Source organism: Globicephala melas, chromosome 6, assembly GCF_963455315.2.
Source record: "Globicephala melas chromosome 6, mGloMel1.2, whole genome shotgun sequence".
NCBI classification, from domain to species: Eukaryota; Metazoa; Chordata; class Mammalia; order Artiodactyla; family Delphinidae; genus Globicephala; species Globicephala melas.
Window position 1 is genome coordinate 84,356,531 of NC_083319.1, and position 23,083 is coordinate 84,379,613.

The window sequence follows — 23,083 nt, forward strand, 5'->3', positions numbered from 1 at the left end:
TTTGTGCAGAAAATACTATTTGAAATGATTTTTTAAATGTGGAAGTCGAAAAGGGATGCCTAACTTTGTCATACGTTTGTAAACCTGATAGTATGTATATACTGAAGAGTTAACACAAACACTTCACCTTTTTGAAAGCGTACATAGGTATAATTTACTATAAAGATCATGTTTCAGTAAAACAATAATCACAAAAATCAGCATAAAGTTACTTTTCAATATGAATACTCATTGTATTATGAACAAAAAGCTTAATTTAACATAATATAATCCCTTTAGGAAAAGTTTAGAAAATAATTATAGTATCACTGATATAACTTAAAATGTTAGGCAGCAAGAGATTCACAGTTCAGAGGAAGACGTGTGTATGTGTACCACCTGTATTTATTTTACAGCATTTTTCCCAATGTTTTACTATTGTTGTGCCAAAAAATTACCCCTTCTCGCCAGGGGACTTTGTATTTTTTTTTTTTCCAGGTTTGTTAAGTCAAACAACTTCTTTGGGTTTTAACACGTTTTCCATGACAAAGCACATTCAATTTTACAATGAAAATCTATGGCAAAAATCAAAATTACAAATGACTTCTCAGGAGCTTGTCTACAACATAAAGGATGAGACACCTATACAGGGGGATGAGCAGAATCTTGCCCTTTATTTTTTTTAACAGATATATATTAATATGAATCATATACTATATGAATGATCTTTCAGTAGAACAGTTTTATGGGTGGTATGGCGATAAATTCAAATAGTGATTTCAACCCTGGCTGTGGATCAGAATCACTTGTGGAGCTTTCAAAAAAAATAGTTTTCCATGGCTCCACAGACATAACTTGGAAAAATCAATTCAACGCTGCACAAAATCTCTTACAAATTAGTTTTGAAAGCTCATTTTAGATGGTGCAATTCTTTTAAGTGCGGTTAAATAGAACCTTTTATGGACACAGATAACCTGAAAATGACTCCAGGATACTTTTCTTTATTTTAACTCAAAATATTGTGTCAATGTAAATAGGTAGAAAGGTGTGATGATCATTTTGTAATGTATAAAAAATACTGTATCACTATGTTGTACACCTGAAACTAATATATTGTACGTCAATTATACTTCAATTAAAAAAAGAAACTGAACTTAGAGATAGAAAGTAAATAAATAAATAGAAAGGTAAACAGATATACAAGAGTCCCATGGTGCTCTAATAATACAGGGCATGTAAATGGACAGACACAATGAAACTCACAATGAAGACAGGTTAATGACAACATATGTAAAAGTCTTTGTTACCTTAGGGTAAGCCAGGAGAAACAAAAACATACAATAAAATTGAGAGCTTCAGGACATGGCAAATCAATTTCTATTAGGCAAAAATTACTACTGGTAGGAAAAATGAATGGGGTACTTTTAGGTAGCTAAAAAGAAAAACAAATCTAGAAAATACCTGGTAACTTGTGTTGGAACACATTTTCCATGATACGTTTAATTTCTAGTCTCTGTTCCAAGTTCTCATTGTGTAAGCCAAACTCCTGTACCACTCTGTCAATGGCAATACCAATCGCATTTATCTGGGAGGGTGTAGGCGGGGGTAACGTGGTGAGCAACTCTTCCTCCTGCTTCTCCTTTTAATATCAATGTTGAGATTAAAAATGATTCACACAGTTTTTACCTTCTACCATTCACAGAGACAACACCCTGTACAGTATTCTGGAATATTTTTCTTAGCCCTCCTTCTCACTTTAGCTGTTTTAGTCTTCATCTTATCAAACACGCACACACTTCTTTATGCACATAAAATGGTAATAGAGGGAAGACAGGAATAAGGAAAAAGTGTAAAGAAAGAACTTTAGAAATAGCAATGGCAAATTATTTACTTTATTATTACTGACCTAAGGACATATATCTAGGTCCTACCATTGTCTTCATTCATCCTGATACTGTCCTAAGGAAATTCACAAGACTGCCCAGCAAACATATCTGACCAGTATAAAATATTTTGGTCAAAATAAATTCAGCAATATAAGAAGCAAAATTACTAATACCATAATCTTAAGGAAAGTCATAAAGATGACAAGTAATAACTGACAAGTAAACATATTTGTTTGGGTTATAGTAAACTTACCTTAATGTTTTTCTTGTGTCTCTTCTCTTTGATATGCTTATGAGCAAATGCAATGGATTCAATTAAAACATCACAGAGTTTGCAGGTGTACTTTGCTGTAGGGTAGTTTCTCGGTCGCTACAATTTGAATAGATTTATAGAGACATACACATAAGCACATATTTATAGAGACATATAGAGAGAAAGATGTACAGAGACAAAATACAGGTAAACAAAAACTGGCCAGGAGATGATTTCTCATTCACTTTAAAAACTGTTAATATAGTACTATCACTCTTTATCACTATGCTAATAATCATTTTTTAAAAATAATTCTTAAACAAAAAGTAAGTCTATTAAATCAAACAGTATCACTTTTGACTTGTAGTGCTTAAATACCAAAGTAGGATATATAATTCATCAAAGCACATGTTCCCAATTACTAATAGATTAAACCAAAACAAGGATTTTAACTAACAAATTTTAACTAACAAAAGGCTGTTACCCTTTTCAGCCTGTCAATGCAGTCTCTTTTCAATCGCTCCTCAGCCTGCTGTAAGCCCAGTAGCTCCTTAGTTGAAAGCACAGACTCATCAATCACAGGGCCTTCCAAGTCTCCATCCTGTTCATTTTCCTCATTTCTAGTCCTCCGTGGCTTCCTAGGTCTGGACCTCTGCTTCTTGTTTTCTTAAGTTAGTGGGAAAATATTATTGGCAATACTGAATAACACCACTCTGAGTAAAAAGCAGAACTTACATATTTATTAATGAAATCATGTGATATCTGAATGACATCTGAACACAGAGCAAAAGGAAAGGTATACCTCTCCCGTGGATAAAATGCTTAAATACTCTTAAGCTCCTCACATTTGGACACACCAATCCACAGAAACCACCTTTTTGGAAAACTTAAAAGAATTCTACTTCAACCATAAAATTTGATTTTATCATCTCTTCCTGGTATACTGCTGAGCATACTCAAGCAATAGTAAAAATTATCCTTTGAAGTACACCTGTAATTCTAATGTAATTAATATATCATAACATATAATGTACATGTATCTAACGCTTCCTAGTACACCTGGTATTCTAATGAAAACTATCCACATCTGTTTTCATTTTTTATAAGTGAACAGTCTCAACGGAGCAAAGATGGACAGTCTATCTCCAAAGAACTCAGAAATCAACTACATTCTTATCTGGAGTGAAAATCCATCACTAAATTGTAAATTTAGCATTCATATTATTGGGCCCTCCCCCACATTAATATCAAGAAGTCCAAGCCAAAACTGTATTTACCGAGGATAACTATTACCCATTTTATCTTTACTTTCATTTTAGCTTCTTTGAACGGCCTGCACACTGAGCATATTTCAAAGGAAAAAAACAATTAGTAGTTGAAATAAAAGTTTTCTACAAGTACAGACTAATTCATTTGTTTATAAACCCTGCTGTTAGTTCTACAGTCCTTATAACTAATAAATGAATCTATTCCTTTTTTAAACTTATAACTTTTCAACTTCAGTAAAACTGAAGATGCTTGTGGGACTGATCTACAAAAAATTGTTTTTAATAGCTTTGGTAATTTCTATCAAGTTCTGAAAATGAAGCTACTAGTACCACATAAGAGTAAAATGAAATTCATTTCCGCAATTAAAATTGTGATAAGTGGACTGAATAGTTTTTAAATGGCTTACCAAAAATACTCTCTGAAAATATAAACCTACTGAAATGCTCTGCCTGAGGCAACTGCCATGTCAAGTTTTCAGTGGAACTCATTATTTGTATAGCAAGTATGATGAATCAGTCGACTGAAAAGAAATTATGTCAGGAAAGGGACGTATAGGACTTCTAATTTTAAAAACAGCTATCGCCAACAGCTCTAAAGGAAAAGCAGCAAGCACTGTACTCAAACTACCCTAAGATGAATATAATGAAATTCTGCAAATACAGCAGCAATTAAAAAAAATTAAACAAGTATTAGGACAAATACAGTTGTCTTTTTTTTTTTTAAAGCAATCAAAATGGGACAAATAGAATACTAAAAGGTAAGTAGTCAAAAATGGTCTATTGCTTTTTAACACTCCCCCTACGCCCAATTAAATTATCACAGTCTTTGAAGGACAGTACTCCTGGTCCGCATAAACCTTTGAGATAAGCAATTCTTTTAACTCAGAGGTGTGTCTATTCTCATTTAATTTGCTTATCATTACAAACTCTAAATAACTGCATCTGACTTCAGTTTTCAGGGCAAAGTTTCTTAGGCAAACACTCATTATGTGCAACATCATCAGAGAAGTCCATTGTTAGTTCACAAAACAAAAACTGATATGAAACCAAATTCCTTTTTTCATCTCCTCTCTCTTGATCACAAAGGCTTCTTACTATATTTGCTATCATTTTTCTAGAAAGAGTGACTTTAATTTCCCTCCAAAGAGCACAGTTAACTCCTTATTTTATACACAGAAGTGGATGGCTGCACAAATAGTCTGATGATGACAATAACTGCAGCTACCAATACTGAGTATTTTATCATGTGACAGATGCAATGTAAGCACTTTATGTGCACTGCCTCAGATTAATCCCTACAGTGATCCTGTCATGGATGCTAATACTATCCCCATTATACAGATAGGGAACATGCTGGTCCAAGAAAATAAGTAACTTGTCCAGGGACACATGACTAAATCCAATAAACGGATTTAAAACAGAGATTAGAGCATGGATGGAATTCTGAAATTCATCTTTCTATCTAACAGTATAAGAAAAATCTCTTCTTGTAGCAAACCCATTCACATCTAAAATAGACCAGAACTCCCTACCACTTAGTTTGTTAAAAAAAAAAAAAAGGCAGGAACTGACAAGGCAATACAAACTTCTGAACTGAGTTTCATAGGCCTGCATGGTAAAAACAGTTAAAATCTCATTGAAGGGAATCTAGAAAGGCAAAGCTGGGTATTGCTAAAAAAAATTCTCATAATTACTTAGAGGAAGACTACCTGGCTCATCCCAGGCTTTTTGTAGTAATATGAATTCTCTATATACAGTACTCCAAGTTTCTCATATTTCATTTGCATATGGTCCATTACTCCATTCACAAAGGACAAGTGCATTTGAGCAGATATTTTCCAGCTAAGATTATTAATGGCATTGTCCCAAATATATTAAATTGGCAATCTAGGATATATGAGGAATGAAGTAGGGGCAGTCAAGTAGAACTGAAAAATAGAAAGTTAGCATTAAAAAACAAAGCAACTCTAAGATAATTTTCATTATATCTTCTTGCATCATTTAATAAGATGATTAAGATATAAGTTTGATTTAAGGAATATTAAGATATTAAGTTTGATTTAAGGAATCAAACTTAATATCTTCCTTCCTTATTAAGATATAAGTTTGATTTAAGAAAAATTTCAGTCCCTTTAGTGAGATCCTTTTTAGGATCCTCTGAGTACAGTGTAAAGTTTATACTTTAAACTGAATTTCTCACTACAGTAAGCAATGTTATGCCAAAGCTTAATATTTCTTCATGAAGATTTTTCAAGGGATAGAAACTGAACAGTCCTTCATTTGGAAACTGAAAGCACACACATATAATTTCATATATCGCAAACACAGGACTTTTGGATTGACTTCAACAAAAAGATAGTAAAAATGCAGGTCCTATTCAAAATCACTTAAGCTTTGCTTTTAAGACTAGGCAGAATATAGAATAAGAATATAGAATACAGAATAAGAGGTTTTTGGTCTGTAAACAGTCTCTTTTAATATCTATCTGGTTGCAAACTTTTGACCTATAAATCTTTCTTTTGGTAATGCTGCTTAAGATCAACTTTTTCTTTTCTGAAAGACCAACAATTGGTAACTAAATTAGAATGTCCATGTCTCGCCTGGACACAGTAATAAAGAACTACTTAAATATACACAAACTTTTAGAATCGAAACGCCAGAAACTATGAATACGTGTTCAGTTCCCTCTGTCAGATTCCAGGCCGAGTTCATGGCCAGAGCAGCACAGTACTTGATTTCAGTTCCACTTCCTCATCTACCACTCTGCATACACAAGTCTGGATAAATTTAACCTCTCCAGAGACACAGCTATCTGCTTTGTATTGAATAAAATTGTGATTCTACCTTTGATACACCATGACAGAGCACTGCAATTCCTTCAAGTTCTTTTTAGCTTAAAGATTTACGAGGCTGGTTGATTCTTCTGTTCTTCTGTTACATGGACAAAATCTATTCACCTTTTAGAAAAAGGTATAAATAATAACTCTGGGGCAATTATTATCAAGCACATAGGGTGCTTAGAAGGCTTTTGGTTTTACTGAAACTAAAAGGACAAGCTTTTATCTTATCTGAATTTCTGACTTTCTAAACAATGTTTTTCAACCTGTTTACCATGTTCACTTTTGAGAAAAAAAATCTTAAACTATCCTTCTCTAGAGATTGAGATCCACACAAAAGACACATATCCCTCTGTAGCAGGAGATATATGCAGTCTACATCGTGTTTTTACATAGAATAAGTTTTTTTTTAAGCTTTATATTCTGTCATTTATATTACAGACACATTCATTATTCAAGTACAAAATTAAAATACATAATTTAGAAAACACATACATACCCCTCAGAAATTACGATATCTCCCCAGGGGGATATCATCACCCTCTTCTGTAAAAAGTACCAATGGGAAATATAGTTTTACTAAAGTAAAATAAGCCTTGTGGCAAAGTAAACTTTTAAAGGGAAATACATGCAACATATTGAAGTTGCCCAAAAAACATGATTACAATCCTTAAAATAATCACATTAAATAAGCAGAAACTATGAAAAACTGGAACTGCATTGCTGAAAATAATAAAACTCATTTGAATGAAAAATAAAAGACATTGCTGATGTCAGGGTTGTAACTTGACAAGTTGGAAACATTACCAGGGCTTCCTGCTTCCATTTCTGACATAGTTTCGAGGCTTGTCAGGTCTTTATGAAATAGTCGTCTTACAGTTCTGCACCCTCGTCCATCTTGCCACCTATACCCATCTTCACTTTCTTGAAAAGAGTCTCTTCTTGGTCGGTTTGTAACAGGAATTCTAGGTCCAGGTTTGAATTCTCTCCAACTGTCTGAATTACCAGCAAGTTCATCAGATAGCCATCTTTTACTCTGATCTTTGTGGTTGTCATTTATCCAAGCGGGTTGACTGTAAATTGGGTTCTTAAATGCATATGGATTGCTAGAAACAGCATATGGTCCTTTTCTGGGGGTATTCCCATAGTTCCCTGGTGTTCCTTTTTTTTTTGGAAGGCCTTTTTCCATTTTACTGCTATGGCCTTTAGCATAATCATCCATTATTAAATAATCTTGCTGGGGGTGACCCCTTCTGAAATCCTCATCATCTGTAGTCCCTCGCTCTTTAGCACGCCTCACAAAATAAGGTTTTGTGGCATCTCCCATGATCTTTGACTTCAATTTTCTTACTCTTCACCTGGAAGAAGGCATTTTGGAGACCAACTATAACAAGGTATCATACTAAGTTCACAAAGTACCACACATTTATTGCACAGATGCTCAAAAGCTTGTAAGAAACCCTTCTTTTCCTAATTTCCATCACGTTCCAATAATTAGTGCGTTATGCTAGAAGTTAGGAGGCTTAATTCTATAGTATCTTCATAGATAGTAATATAATAGTTAGTAATATCTTCATAGATATTATATAGATATAACAAAAGCTCTTTTCTTCAGAACCCCCCAAAGCCCCCCAAAACCAAATACCTCACCCCAAGCCTATACTTTAGAGAACTCCCCAGTCTTTTAAAAACAAGCTGGCAATTACTTTTAAGTGTTACTACAAAGTAACCGAAACTTTGTAAACGCAGTACATCTCTCAACTCCACTTTTCAGTCCCTTCTACGTACCCCGGCACCTCGGCTCCGCTTGAGACTATTCAGAACGACAGGCTTCGATCTCTTGGGCTACGGAGGGCTCCCGACCAAGGCTCCGCTCCGGTCAGTGGGGCTGGCTTTCTGACCAAGGGACAACTCAAGCTAATCCCCCCAGTCCTCATCCTCCCACCCCAAACAAGTTTGGTTTTGTCACGAACAGCAATTCTCCCTCTTCGATCTCCATGGGACCGCCCCACCCCCGATCTGCCTCGTTTTCCACCCTTTGGGTCGGAGGCGGAGAAACAGGAGGCGTCTCCGCAGTTCTGGCCAAGAAGCCACCGCGGGGACCAGGAAGCAGGAAGTGACCTGCCTCCTCGATAGGGTTCCGGGGTCTCCCCGGCCGGACAGGGGGCTGGGGCCGAGTGCCTCCACCCAGATCCCTTCTTCTCCAGCCCCCGCAGGGTCTGACACAAAGTGAAGACGCGGACTCGAGCCCGACAGCTCAGTCCCCACCGGCTCGGGGGTTCCCTGGACCTCGCAACTGGGGAGAGGAGGCCGGCGGAGGATGCAGCCAACGTATCTCCTGGGCCGGGCCCACCCTCGACTGTGCAGACCGGAGAACCCACCCAAGACCCTCCCCGGACGCGAGTCTGACAGGGACACGGGGGGAAACGGTGCCCGTGAGCACTCACCACCTCCGCCGCGGCCCCCCGCCTCTTCCTGTCCCGGCCGGGCTCCCTCTCCGTGTTTTCCTCCAGCCCCACTTCCGGCGCTCAGCGCTGTCTCATTGTGCGCTATTAGAAGCCGGCCGTGCCCCAGTCCGAGCGCTCCGCCGCGCACGCCGGAAACTCCACCACCCCGCCGCTCCCGTTTCCGCCGCCGCCGCCGCCGCCGCCGCGCGGGCGCATTTTCCGGCAGTCGGGAGTCGGGAGTTGCGTCGGGGTCGGAGTGTAGGCTCTCCGCTCTTGCTCGCTCGGAGCTGTCCTCGCCTGGGCTCCTCTCTCTCCTGGGCTTTAAAAGCACTGGGGAGGTGTGCGGAGGAAGCCTCTGGCTCTCTGCGAGAGAAGCGAAGCCCGCGGTGAGGCGTAGCCGTGTGCCCGGGTCGGGTCGGAGACTCGCTTTGCCCCTGGATGCTCCACTCCAGGGCAAGTTCAGCGTGGGTCTGAGGCCTCGTGGCGCTCGTGCTGTTTTACTGATAATTCGAGTGATTGAACGTCTCAGTGAGGTCTTAATGGCCGACCCTTGCTTTTAAGCCTCCGCTGTTCATCCGGATCACAGTATGGCTCAGAGAAAGAAATGCTGTGCTTTTTTCTTGGATTGTGTACGGATTAAAAACAAAATCTGGTTTCGCAGAAAATGTGTAAATGCAAAGGATGACCAAGGAGGGCATTCATACTCGAATTTTCAAACGGAGACTTTTAATGCAACTAGCAAACAACTGGGTTCCTTTTTTCTCTCTCTCTTTTCCATTGACTTTACCTTCCATGCTATCTGCAGTGTTCTAAATGCTTGGAAAGCCTCGAGCAACTAATAAAATTAAGGAGCTTTGAGAAAATGCAACAGTTTTTGATTTCTCTTTAAGGGTATTTAAATTTAAAGCCATGAGATTCTGTGGGGATAATGGTCTTAAAATGAACACATTAGTACCGGCTGTTGCCAGGCACTGTTATGAGGGCTTTGCAAATAATTACTTATTTAATCCTCACAACAGTCCCACTAGGAGAATAGCATTATCCCCCTTTTAAAGATGGTGGGCGAAGTAGCGTTTATTGTGAAGTAAATGGAACCGCTGGAATCCAAACCCAAATGAGGCAGAGTCTGTTTTTAACCACTGTCTATACTAAAGGTGATTTAAAACAGGTAGGTACAACTTTTGTACAATGCTTTATCTAGATACTTTGGTTCTGAAAATACATGACAATCAAGGCAGTAATCTGACAGGCAGACAATGGCCTTTTATGGAGTCCAAACGGAGTGTGATGATACATTATTACATTTATTATATGGAAGAGCAGCACCACCACACCCAGCCGAGTAACTCTGTATGGAACAACCGGTTTAGGAAATGTCACTCTTGACTGTCTAGAGTTCTACAGGAGCAGTAGAGGACACATCTTTTTAAGAGTTTAAAATATTTTTTATTTGCATTTTCTTCAGTGTGTTTCCCAAAGCCTAACTTCCATTCAAAATGTACTTTTAAGATTCATCTTGAGGATAAATGAGGCTCTCTAAAACAAGATGCAATACTAATCAACAGATATTGACAGGTAAGATACCTCTTTCTGTCCATATTGTACTGTAATGGGAATTTAAATTGGTCATGGAGTTCATAAAATCCAGTTGAAAAGTTTGGTTTGATTCTTTTTTGGATGTCACTGGAGGGAATACTGATTTTCTCAGAATCTTTGCAGTGATTGTGTCATGGTCCAGACATATTTCCAACAATTTGGAGCAGAAATATGGGGGCTGTCTGCCTTAGAGATCATTAACAAATTACAGAGGGCTAACAGGATCCCGTTTCTGCCTGCCGCAAAGTCTCTTAGTTTAAATTGTTTCAGGACCTTATATTTATGACCTAAGAAGTTGTGTAAAGTAAAGGAATTTTATTTCCAGTGCTTGTTTTCAAACCTTAGGAAAATCAGTGAGCTAGTATACGCTATGAACTAAAACCTAGACTGTGCTGTTCCAGAGTTAGCCATTTATTTAGGGTCATTCATCCGTTTCATTTTTTTCAACAGATGTTGAATTTCTGATATGTGCCTGATATATGAGAGAAATAGTCACAGTCCCTGTTTTCAAAGTGTTGAAAAATATGGTAAAGGTAAAAAATGTCCTGAAATTGAAAATTTAAGACTTCACTTAGATGAATGTACTTTTTTTCCTCCTAAATTTGAGCTAATGTTACTCTGGGGCTCTACTTCCCTCTGGGAACTATGGGAAAAAAAATTTAACTTGCCAATTAACATATCTCAAGTCTTTGCTAATTTAAATCATATCTTTGATGGTTTGGTCTCTTGGGTATACACCCTATTGTTCAGATTTCCTTCTCCACTTCCTTTGCATGCTATCTGGAGATGTGATGATCTGGAGTCATATGATTGGAAAGAAGTGTGCCTAGATACACATCCACAGGCTCTTTGAGGGGGTCCTCTTGCTTCTTTGGTCTTTCTAGGCTCAGTTCTTTGCCTTGTTGCTGGATATCTGATGCTGAGGTCTGAGACTCATGGACTCGTGGTTAGTTCTGTCAGCTTAGTCCATCTCCAGTGGTTCGCTGTTGCCAGCTTGGACCCATCCTACTACACGTGATGGCATCATGCATCCCTCTTGGGATCTAGCTGCAACTCCCAGGAGATTTTCATTGTGGGTGGTCCACTACTTCCCCCCAGTTGGCAATCTCCTGGCTACTTTGCTGTCTGTCTTCCTTGGCATCAAAAAGAATCCAGAGGGGCTTCCCTGGTGGCGCAGTGGTTGAGAGACCACCTGACGATGCAGGGAACACGGGTTCGTGCCCCGATCCGGGAAGATCCCACATGCCGCGGAGCGGCTGGGCCCGTGAGCCATGGCCGCTGAGCCTGCGCGTCCGGAGCCTGTGCTCCGCAACGGGAGAGGACACAACAGTGCGAGGCCTGCGTACCGCAAAAAAAAAAAAATAAAAAAAATAAAGAATCCAGAAACATCTGGATTCTTTTCAAGAACACAAGGAATCTCAAGTATACCTGAAAGTGCCAATTTCAGTTCTCTGCTTGACTGTGTCCTGCTGTTATTTTCACACTCCTGAAATCATCCCATGTTTCTCTTCGGTAGTCTACTTCCCCCATGTTCCAGTCTGGGGATGGGCCACATGTTTCAAACTTTTCCCTCAACTAATCTTACTCTCTGAGTGATGGAAAGTTCTGCTCCCCTCCCTGTTGCCACGGAGACTAGCAGCCCCATCTTTCCTTCCTCTCCCTACTTCCAAGTTTCAGCTGCCCCTTTTCCCATGGAAACTGAATACCCAACTCCCAGCTATTTCTTAGGTCCCGTTGCCTGCTTCTCATCTTCACAATTATCAAATGCTGCACTCTAGACTTTTTTAGGTTCCCCACAGCCCTGCCCCCCACGGCTTTCCTGGGGTCGAACTTCCCAAGAGGCCTTTGAGTATCCACTGGATCAGGAACCTGAGAATATCCCTGGGCTCATGTGCTACCCCCTAAAACCTGCAGCCCTTCCATTGCAACTGAAAGCTGAGGGTTACCTGAGGCTTTTAGAAGTCATCTCTAGGCCATCTTCATCTTTACAGACCCAACCCCCAAAAGACACTAGGAAGCTGCTGCCTCTCTGCTTGCCAAGCAGCCCAGCACAGATGAAGTCCTTTCTCCCAGCACTGGACACAGGGCAGTGATGGAGAGAAATCAGGACTGGATTATTCAGAAGAAAAAAAATCCATATCTCCTTCAAAAGGAGATAATAGCTAGTGGTGGGTAGGTCTGTGGCAGTGTTGGTGATACAAAGATGGGAGAGGAAGGAAGGAAACTTCTACTGATTGTGTAACCACTGGGCTGAGCACTCAGTACTTGTGTCTGATTGTCTTCTCGCAGTTCTACAATTTGTGAGTTAGTCAGAAAACCGAGGTTCAAAGAGTAGTCATAGGCTTATGGTAACATGGCTTTACCGGCCTATTCACAACGTGACCACAGCCTTGTAGACTTCAGTGTTTATATTCTTTTTACTCTACCATGCACCAAGCTCCTGTCCCCTGACTGAGCCCTCACACCGTCAGGAGCTGGTGTTCCTTTCTGAATTCTATTTTTGAGACCACTCTCTGCAACTGCGGTTCATTAGTCTCAGGCTATAGATCCAGCTCTGCCTCTACTTTGTTTTGATCTTCAGCAAATTACCTTCCCTCCTGATATTCAGTTTCTAACTGTAAGCCCAAGACAGGGAACGTGATGCCAAACATCCAGTCACTATTCCTGACTGATCCTGAAAAGCTCAGTTATTCTCGTGAGTAATTTATTTTGGGGTGTGCATTTTAATAATTTGTTTATATGTTAATAATTTGTTTTATTGATTATTTTAAATCTAAGTAAAAAATTACATTTTATATATTTTGAGGTTTTATTTTTAGATTTATCTTCTATTTATGATATTAAATTCCTCTTTATAGTTGTGGTATAAAATCTTCTTTTAAAATATATAAATTAGGATAACACAGAGAACTCTACTTAATGCACTGTAGTGTCCTAAATGGAGGGGATATATGTATACGTATGGCTGATTCATTTTGCTGTGCAGTAGAAGCTAACACAACATTGTAAAGCAACTGTACTCCAATAAAAATTAATTAAAAAGATATAAATTAAAACATATCCGGGCTTCCCTGGTGGCGCAGTGGTTGAGAGACCACCTGCCGATGCAGGGGACACGGGTTCGTGCCCCGGTCCAGGAAGATCCCACATGCCGCGGAGTGGCTGGGCCTGTGAGCCATGGCCGCTGAGCCTGCGCGTCCGGAGCCTGTGCTCCACAACAGGAGAGGCCACAACAGTGAGAGGCCCGCGTACTGCAAAAAAACCCCATATCCATTTAAAGAAAACTAGTAATAATTATTGAGAGATGTCAAAAATCATGAAGACGATATACATATGATTGAACTTCGGGAAGCACTGGACCCAAGGGAGAGAAGAGATAATGCCCAGAATTAAACACTGAGGCTGTCCAGCATTTAGACATTAAGAAAAATAAGAGAAGCTGATAAGACCAAAAAAGGAGGAGCTTCAGTGATAAGAGGGAATTTTTTTTAAACATCTTTATTGGAGTATAATTGCTTTACAGTGTTGTGTTAGTTTCATTGTGAATCAGCTATATGTATACACATATATTCCCATATCGCCTCCCTCTTGCGCCTCCCTCCCACCCTCCCTATCCCACCCCTCTAGGTGGTCAAAAAGCACCGAGCTGATCTCCCTGTGCAATGCACTAGCTTCCCACTATCTGTTTTACATTTAGTAGTGTATATATGTCAGTGCCACTCTCTCACTTTGTCTCAGTTTACCCTTCCCTGTCCCTGTGTCCTCAAGTCCATTCTTTATGTCTGCATCTTTATTCCTGTCCTGCCCATAGGTTTATCAGAACCATTTTTTTTAGATTCCATGTGTATGTGTTAGCATACGGTATTTGTTTTTCTCTTTCTGACTTACTTCACTCTGTATGACAGACTCTAGGTCCATCCACCTCACTACAAATAACTCAATTTCATTTCGTTGTATGGCTGAGTAATATTCCATTGTATATATGTGCCACATCTTCTTTATCCATTCATCTGTCAGTGGCCACTTAGGTTGCTTCCATGTCCTGGCTATTGTAAATAGAGCTGCAATGAACATTGTGGTACATGACTCTTTGAATTATGGTTTTCTCAGGGTATATGCCCAGTATTGGGATTGCTGGGTCATATGGTAGTTCTATTTGTAGTTTTTTAAGGAACCTCCATACTGTTCTCCATAGTGGCTGTACGAATTTACATTCCCACCAATAGTGCAAGAGGGTTCCCTTTTCTCCACACCCTCTCCAGCATTTGTTGTTTGTAGATTTTTTGATGGTGGCCATTCTGACCAGTGTGAGGTGACCTCATTGCAGTTTTGATTTGCATTTCTGATAAAAGAGAATTTCAGAGAGTGTAATATATAAAACTTTTCTCTGAGCTGCTCTGGCCTGATGGATGCCAAATGTACCAAAAATGCTATGTCAAGACATCCAGGGGTTCCATTGGGAGGGGAGGATCCCCAACCAGCCTAGGTCAAGGCATTTAACTAATGACATTGGGTGGGGTTAACACAGTGACTCAAATTTCCAGAAGCAGTCTCAGCTAAGTATCATCTATTGCTTTGAAACGATTCTCTCCTGAGCCAAACAGGTAGAAATTGAGAAGGGAGAAAGGTAGTGAAGAGGATGGGAAAGTAGTATTTAGAAGTCAAAGGTGGTGGAAGTGGGGGAAAGCTTCGCAATGCAGAGAGAGAAAATGAAGCCTAAATTAGGGCTGTACCAACCATATGTAAGGAGAAAATATAGGTTGAAGAGTAGTCTTCATTACAGAAAATGGAGTAGACTTTGATTAAATAAAAATAGTAAATAAAAATTACCAATGGCTCTAATCTTGAATGGTTCTAGTATTCTTGAACTGTTGTACTTTATCCCCTGGGCATGGAACAGACCACAGTGCTTCTCTGAGTGGGGCTGCCAGATAAAATGCTTGGGACATACTTATACTAAAAAAGAAATTGCTCGTTTATCTGAAGTTCAGATTTAACTGGGTGTCCTGTATTAACTAGTTAATTTTGTTGTTGCTAACTTTGGCTGTCTCCAATATCTTCCGGAGGCTTTCTGCTGGAGCTTGAACTCTTGGCAAGGATTCACCCAACTAAAGAATACTTACTGGTTCTCAGGTTATCTAAGTATCTCTAACTATGCTGTCTTCTTGCAGTGACCATATAAAAAGCTCCCTTTCTCCCCCAACCATATTGTATTTTGAAAAATAGAAAACCTATAGAAAATTTGCAAGAAATGTACAATGGATATCTATATACCATTTACATAATTCAACAATTTTAACATTTTGTCACATTTTCTTCCTTTCCCTCCTCCCTCTTTTCCTCCCTTTGTGCATATGTGTGTTGTTTAGCTGAACCATTTGATAGTTAGTTGCAGATATCTAGACACCTAGGCCCCCAAACTCTCAGCATGTATCTTTTAAAAATGAGGATATTTTCCTCTGTAACCACAGTGCAATTATCGCACTCAGGACATTTAATATTGACATAATACTACTTTCTAATATGCAGTCCATATTTAAGTTTCTGCAATTGTCCCAGTAATGTCCTTTAACATTTTTTTTTTTTTTGGTATTCTAGATTTGAGCAAGGATCATGCATTGTATTGTATTTATTTTCATGTCTCTGTTCTTTAATGTAGCACAGGTTGACAGTCTTTTTTTTATTATTCATAATATTGACATTTTTGAAGAGTCCAAGTGCATTCTTTTGCAGATGTCTGATTGTTTCCTCATGGTTAGACTTAGGGTAAACATTTTTGGCAGGAATACTAATAGGTGATATATCACACATCTGAGTGTGTCACAACAGAGAATATATGATGTGAATATGTCCTTTTAATGATGATCAGTTGGATTATTTGATTAAGGTGTTATCTACTGTATTTCTCCATTATAAAGATTCATTTTTTCCCTTTGTAGTTAATAAGTGACTTGTGATGGGATATTTTGGACTGTGTGAAGATCCTGTTTCCCCATATTTCTCCCAATGGTTTTAGTATCCGTTGATGATTCTCTCCTGAAATCAAATATTAATACGGTAGTTGTGAAATAGTGACCTTTTATTTCTATCATCTCTTTTATGTTTATTAGTTAGCATTCTTCTATAAAGGAAGGCTTTCCTTTCTCCTCCTAATTGCTTTAAAATTAAAAAAAAATCAGTGTAGACTCATGGATTCTATTTTATTCAGTGTGTTATAATCCCTTCCTGTCATTATTCACTTTGATGCTCATATTGTCCCAAATTTGGCAAGTGGCAGCCCCTTAAATGGGTTCTTATATCTCTTTGACATATCTTCCTCAGTATTGAGTACTTCCTTAATTTCTGGCACTAGAAAATGCTCCAGGCTTACCTTGAAATTATGCATTTTCCCAAAGGGTTTGGGGAATGGTGTTTAGAAAACAAGCCCTGGGTGCCATGTGTGCTCATTGCTCTGGGGTGAAATTGCTTTTAGGTCCTCTCAATGGACAGTACTAGAAACATTTCTTAAAATCCATGAGTTCATAATGATACTCTAATTGATATCCCATCCAGTAGTATAGAATTCTACCTCCATTCCATATTTGTCTCTTTGTTTTCCCACAGTGAACTCCCTGCTTCCTCAAAACATCAATATATTTACTCATTTGCTCATTTCTATAACATACACAAAACAGTTTCAGAATTACTTCACCAGCATTATCCAAAACAAGCTTACCAAGTAATGTTTGAGATTTTTTTTGTCCTTGGAATATATCCCACTGAAAGTGTATAGTCAGAATAATTTGTTATTATGTTCAGATATTTTTTGGATTAATTCTTTTTTCTTTGTAATTGTATTATTAACGTGGTTATAATCAAGGTAATTCATTTTTTTCACTTTCAGGGCCTCCTACCCACCCATTCTTGTTGATTTAATTTATTTTTTTAATATGTGAAATGCTTAACATGGTTCAAAATATGAAACTATATAGAAGTTATATTCAGACAGGTCCTGTCCCCTTTCCATCTCTTCAATTTCCCCCAACCCCCATAGATAAGCAAATTTATTTGTTTCTTATTTATCTTTTTTTTCTTTTTTGTAAATATAAATGATACATGCAGCACTATTTACAATAGGCAAACATGGAAGCAACCTAAATGTCCACCGACAGATGAATGGATAAAGAATATGTGGTACATTGGGACTTCCCTGGTGGTGCAGTAGTTAAGAATCTGCCTGCCAACGCAGGGGACACAGGTTCGAGCACTGGTCTGGGAAGATCCCATGTGCCACGGAGCAACTAAGCCCATGCACCACAACTACTGAGCCCACGTGCCACAACTACTGAAGCCCGCACGCCTAGAGCCCGTGCTCCTCAACAAGAGAAGCCACTGCAGTGAGAAGCCCATGCACTACAACAAAGAGTAGCCCCCACTCGCTGCAACTAGAGAAAGCCCACATGCAGCAACAAAGACCCAATGCAGCCAAAAAAAAAAATATGTGGTATATATATATATAAAATGGAATATTACTCAGCCGAAGAAAAGAATGAAATAATGCCATTTACAGTAATGTGGATGGACCTAGAGATCATCATACTAATGAATCAGAAATAGACTCACAGGGACTTCCCTCGTGGCACAGTGGTTAAGAATCCGCCTGCCAGTGCAGGGGACATGAGTTCGAACCCTGGTCCAGGAAGATCCCACATGCCACAGAGCAACTAAGCCCGTGCACCACAACTACTGAAGCCCGTGTGCCTAGAGCCCATGCTCTGCAAGAAGAGAAGCCATTGCAACAAGAAGCCCGTGCACCTCAACGAAGAGTAGCCCCCCCTCACTGCAACTGTAGAAAGCCCGTGCACGGCAACGAAGACCCAATGCAGCCAAAGATAAATAAATAAATTTATTAAAAAAAGAAATAGACTCACAGACATGGAAAACAAACTTACGGTTACCAAAGGGGAAACGGGGGAGGGATAAATCAAGAGTTTGGGATTAACATATACACACTACTATATATAAAATAAATAACCAACAAGGACCTACTATATAGCATTGGGAACTATACTCAATATTTTGTAATAACCTATAAGGGAAAAACTTTTCAAAGAATTTTGGTGGTTTTATGTACACAAGTAGTTTTGTAATGTATTAGAGGGCAATGACCTTAAAGATAAAGCATTATTTTGTAACAATATTGCAAAACAGTTTGATATGTGAGGTTAAAAAAAAAAGTTATCTGATTTGAATAAGTCGTGTATTTGCCTTTGCAATTTGGAGAAAGGTTAATAATAATCTCTTTATTTGGTGTTACAAAAGGCTCTCACTTTAACCTGTGAGGTACGTTGGGCAAGGGTTATTACCCTATTTTATAGATGAGGAAAGTTGAGACAGAGAGGTTTGGGGAATAGCCCAAAGCCTGTGACTAATAAGTGCCAGAGTCAGAATTAAAACTCAGGCTGGGGGCTTCCCTGGTGGCGCAGTGGTTGAGAGTCCGCCTGCTGATGCAGGGGACATGGGTTCGTGCCCCGGTCCGGGAAGATCCCACATGCCGCGGAGCGGCTGGGCCCGTGAGCCATGGCTGCTAGGCCTGCGCGTCCGGAGCCTGTGCTCCACAACGGGAGAGGCCACAACGGGAGAGGCCCGCATAACGCAAAAAAAAAAAACCAAAAAAAACCCCTCAGGCTGTTTGATTCCTAATGCAGTATTCTATAAGTAATGGAAGACTAAATACTGAATTATGAATTTACATACTGGGCATTTGTGTTTTGATGGTGGTTCAGAATTGAGAGTTTTTTTGTATGTTGATGGAAAATTCATTTAAAAATACTAATTATTTAAATGAAATCACTAGGTTAACAAAGTTAATTAAATGTTTACTTTTCTGATTTTGGGCATGCTATTACACAAGCTGTCATTGATTGGTAGTCAGTAGAGATGCCGAGGAAAGTGGAAATAAAGTGTAAACAGGGGTCTCATTTGCCATTTTCAGACTTTCTTGAGGTTCCTGTCAACTTCCCTATGATGACTTCCTCCTGCCCTTAAGATAAAGACTGACACCATCACATGGTCCACAGTCTCCGAGGAGCCTGTACCTTCCCTGCCTTCCAGCGTCATGCTGCTGATTCTCCCCGGGGTCTCTTTTCCCTAGCCACACTTTGCCTTCTCTCAGTCTTCAAACCTGCCACCCCAGGGCCTGTACACATATTCTTCTTCCTGGGCTGCTTTCCGCCCCTTTCTTCACCCAGTTAACATCTCATCACGCAATGCTCAGATCAGTAAGATCAATAAGATCACTTATTCAGGGAAGCTTCTATGATCTCTCTGGCTGGGCCAATCTCTCTGTTATATTCTCTCATAGTATCATGTGCTCCTCCTATATAGCACTCCTCACGATCATAATTTTACCAATGTTTGTGCAATTTTTTTTAAAAGCTTGTTCTGAGGATTCTTTTTTAAAAATATTTATTCATTTGTGGCTGTGTCGGGTCTTAGTTGCAGCATGCAGGATCTTTGTTGTGGCGCGTGGGCTTCTCTCTAGCTGTGGCACGTGGGTGGCGCACAGGCTTCTCTCTGGTTGTGGCATGCGGGCTCCAGAGCACGTGGGTTCTGTAGTTGCGGCATGCAGAATCTCTAGTTGTGGTGCATGGGCGCAGTAGTTGCAGTGCATGGGCTTAGTAGTGTGGCGTGCGGACTTAGTTGCCCTGTGGCATGTGGCATGTTACTTCCCTGACTAGGGATTGAACCTGCATCCCCTGCATTGGAAGGTGGATCCTTAACCATTGGACCACCAAGGAAGTCCCTTGTGCAATTACTTGATCAATGTCTGCCTCTCCCACTAGTGTGCAAACACCAGGAGAGCAAGAACTCTGGTTTTGTCACTATGGTGTTCCACAGCCTAGTGCGGTGCCTGGCACACAATAGGAGTTCAACCAATAATGATGCATGAGTGATGGTGTGCATGGTTGCAGGTATGCATGAACCTAGGCAGTTCCCTCAGCTTGGCATGCCACTTTCATACATTCTCATTTTCTCTAGGTCTTTTTGACCTTTCCATACCTGCTCATGACATTTTGAGCCTTTAGTAGGTACCTGTATGTTTAATCACATTGCCTCTCTAGCTCCTGATTCTGCATGTGTATTCTGTTTTGTAACCTCTGAACTCAGTAAGTTTTCATGGGTTTAGTGGTATTCGTGAGAATTTGAGGAGCTGTCTCCTCCATTGCTACCCAGCCTCCCATCATTTCACTGACTCTTCTTTCTTCTCTCTCTCTTCCAATTTTCTCTTCTCTCCTGACTCTTCTTCCTCTTCCACTTCAGGAGTGTCACAGGCATCTTAGCCCATGCAGGATAATTTTGAAGAAGCCATGGTACCAGCCAACATCTGTGACCCCGTAGGTATTCCCCTTCTCTGAGTGGACTGACCCAGGCCTTTTCCCAACAAAGACAGACCTCGTGGAAGATGAGGTCTAGTACTAGCTACTATAAGTAATAACAAAATAATACATCATTATGTTACATTACAATGGTATCATTTCTGGTCAAGTTTGAAGACTGTCCAGTGCTCTAGGCCATGGCATTGGGGGAGAGATTGGTGAAAGGGAGGATGAGAGGAAAGGAGGGTAATGAATAACTTTCTCACACTTCCTAAGGTGTGTTCTTCCTAATGCTGTCCTATCTCAGGTCCTTCCTACAATTACTTCCAGCCACCATCTGTCTCCCCATTTCTTCCATCAGATAGAAAAGATCACATTCTCAAGTGTTCTTCTGAGGACATTTGGGCAAAATCAGATTGAGGACAGACCATTCTAGTATCTGGAATTACCAGGTAGCGCCCGTGGCCAATTCAGGGAGTCCGTATCGTAATGTGCCATCTTCCTCTTGCAATCACTTGAGCCTGTCAGAGTTTTCAAAGTGGGTATTTCTGGCATCCTCAGTTCTTCTTTCAGGTTTTGTTGCATTTCCTTACCCAGAGCTATTTTGTACAAGCATTTCTCGTGATGTTGTCACTTTAGGGTCTGAGGTTTTGGTGCCTACCCTGGAGAACAGGTGTTCGTAAGTGTGAGCCTTTATCTAGATAAATCAATGACAAACGGCCATCCCACTCCACCCCAACAGTTCTGGAGCCCTTTTTGTGTGCCAGGAGCTGCACTGTGGCAGTTACCTGCATTATCTCCTTATATTCGTACAGCTGCCCTTCAAGACAGACCTGACCATTATCCTCATCATGTAAGTGTGGAAACTGGGACTTAGAGGGGGTAGTAAGCTTGTCCTAAGACACCCAGCTATGAATAGCAGAGCCAGGATTTGAACCTCTGACTCACACCAAAACCCCTGAGCCTGAATGTCAAGCTATTTACCATGGCTGGGGGAGGAAGGTGTGAGGAATGAAAACCAGTGTTTTGTTAGGTCAACAGATTTGTTTACACTCTCTGTATAAACAGTGAAATTTCCCCATAGGAGTCACATCAGAAGAGGCAGTAACACCTAAAAAACACATTGGTGAACTTGACTCTGCCTTCACTGCTGTTAGTTCTTGTTTTCACTCATCAATGTCTTACTTTTCTCTTGCCATCATCTTTTTGTTATTCATTAATCAAAAAGCCTTAACAAGCTCTCTTTTGGAATAACTCTTTTTATAGTTTTCTAGAAAAAAATCTGCTTCCCTTTTCACTTTTTCCTAGGATCTCTTTCCACAAAAGGCCGTATCCCTGAATTTGTATCATTCCAGGCATTAGAGAATCAAGGTCAGAAACCTGTGTAGGTTTTTAAGATTATTTACTTCCTTCTCCTCCCCAAACACACACAGACACACACATGTTGCTTTGCATACTCATTATTAAAAATACAGACTTAAAAACTCTCAGAGGCAGATGGTCAATTAATTAAGATGACTTCAAAATATGTTGAGTTTGTGTGTGTGTGTCGGGGGTTGGGAGCTCAGTTGCGGTCTCTAGATATAGATCTAGCACACGGTGAACCAGCTCTGGGGCCCACTTACAGACCACAGAGGTTCATGCAGCGGGAGGGCTAACGACATCCTCCCTTCTAGAAAAATGGAGTGACTCAGAATACAGATGTTTCACCTACCCTTGCATTTGCAATTAGGAGCTGGCTCGGCAGTTCCCAGGGAGTCTTTGAATCATCTGTTCTTGTATTTTCTCATGCCGCTGTTCTTTTTAGAACAATCTAGGACGTGTCAGCTGAAAAGAAAATTACTTGCAAAGAGAGAATGGCTTTTTATGTGGGGGTGGGGACAGAGAGTTCTCTTTCTCCCTCTCTACATGGGAACGTGGTGGAGAGAATGAGCTAATAATTGTCAGAGAAATAGATGAGTTCTCACAAACCCAAATACCTGGAGAACTTCATGGAATGAAGGCAGTTTAAAGTAACTTTTAACTTTACTCCTGGTGTGTATAAAATGACAAAGACATGATCATTTCACTTTAATAAATAAATACTAACACAAAGGAGATGAACCAGAGAAACCTGAATTTTCGGGCAGCCTCATGAAGTAAAAATAAACTGAGTACCTATTTTGAAATCTTTTTTTTTTTTTTTTTTTGGCGGTATGTGGACCTCTCACTGTTGTGGCCTCTCCCGTTGTGGAGCACAGGCTCCGGACGCGCAGGCTCAGTGGCCATGGCTCATGGGCCCAGCTGCTCCGTGGCATGTGGGATCTTCCCAGACCGGGGCACGAACCCGTGTCCCCTGCATCGGCAGGCGGACTCTCAACCACTGTGCCACCAGGGAAGCCCCTGAAATCATTTTTGATGCAGTGTGCCCCAGAGCTGTGTCACTGCTGGTATTTTTTTTTTTTCCATCTACATAAGAG

General features: G+C 40.1%; 1 protein-coding gene across 9 annotated transcripts in view; it reads right to left on the reverse strand.

The window, feature by feature from the left end:
• The window catches only part of TUT7 (terminal uridylyl transferase 7), a 78,768-nt gene extending 69,946 nt beyond the window's left edge, over positions 1-8,822 (reverse strand). For 3 of the 9 annotated variants that reach the window (XM_070045771.1, XM_070045770.1, XM_070045768.1), the window contains exons 1-5: positions 8,671-8,820; positions 7,031-7,581; positions 2,603-2,784; positions 2,119-2,235; positions 1,441-1,618 (exon numbers count right to left, since the gene is read on the reverse strand). In XM_070045771.1, the coding sequence (XP_069901872.1) occupies positions 1,441-1,618; positions 2,119-2,235; positions 2,603-2,784; positions 7,031-7,550 (997 nt within the window). In that variant the 5' untranslated portion in view covers positions 7,551-7,581; positions 8,671-8,820. Of the gene's footprint in view, positions 1-1,440; positions 1,619-2,118; positions 2,236-2,602; positions 2,785-7,030; positions 7,582-8,011; positions 8,596-8,670 lie in introns of those variants that run through there. The other 6 variants (XM_070045766.1, XM_030832849.3, XM_070045765.1 and 3 more) reach the window with 5 other exon arrangements.
• Between the last annotated feature and the right edge of the window lie 14,261 nt (positions 8,823-23,083).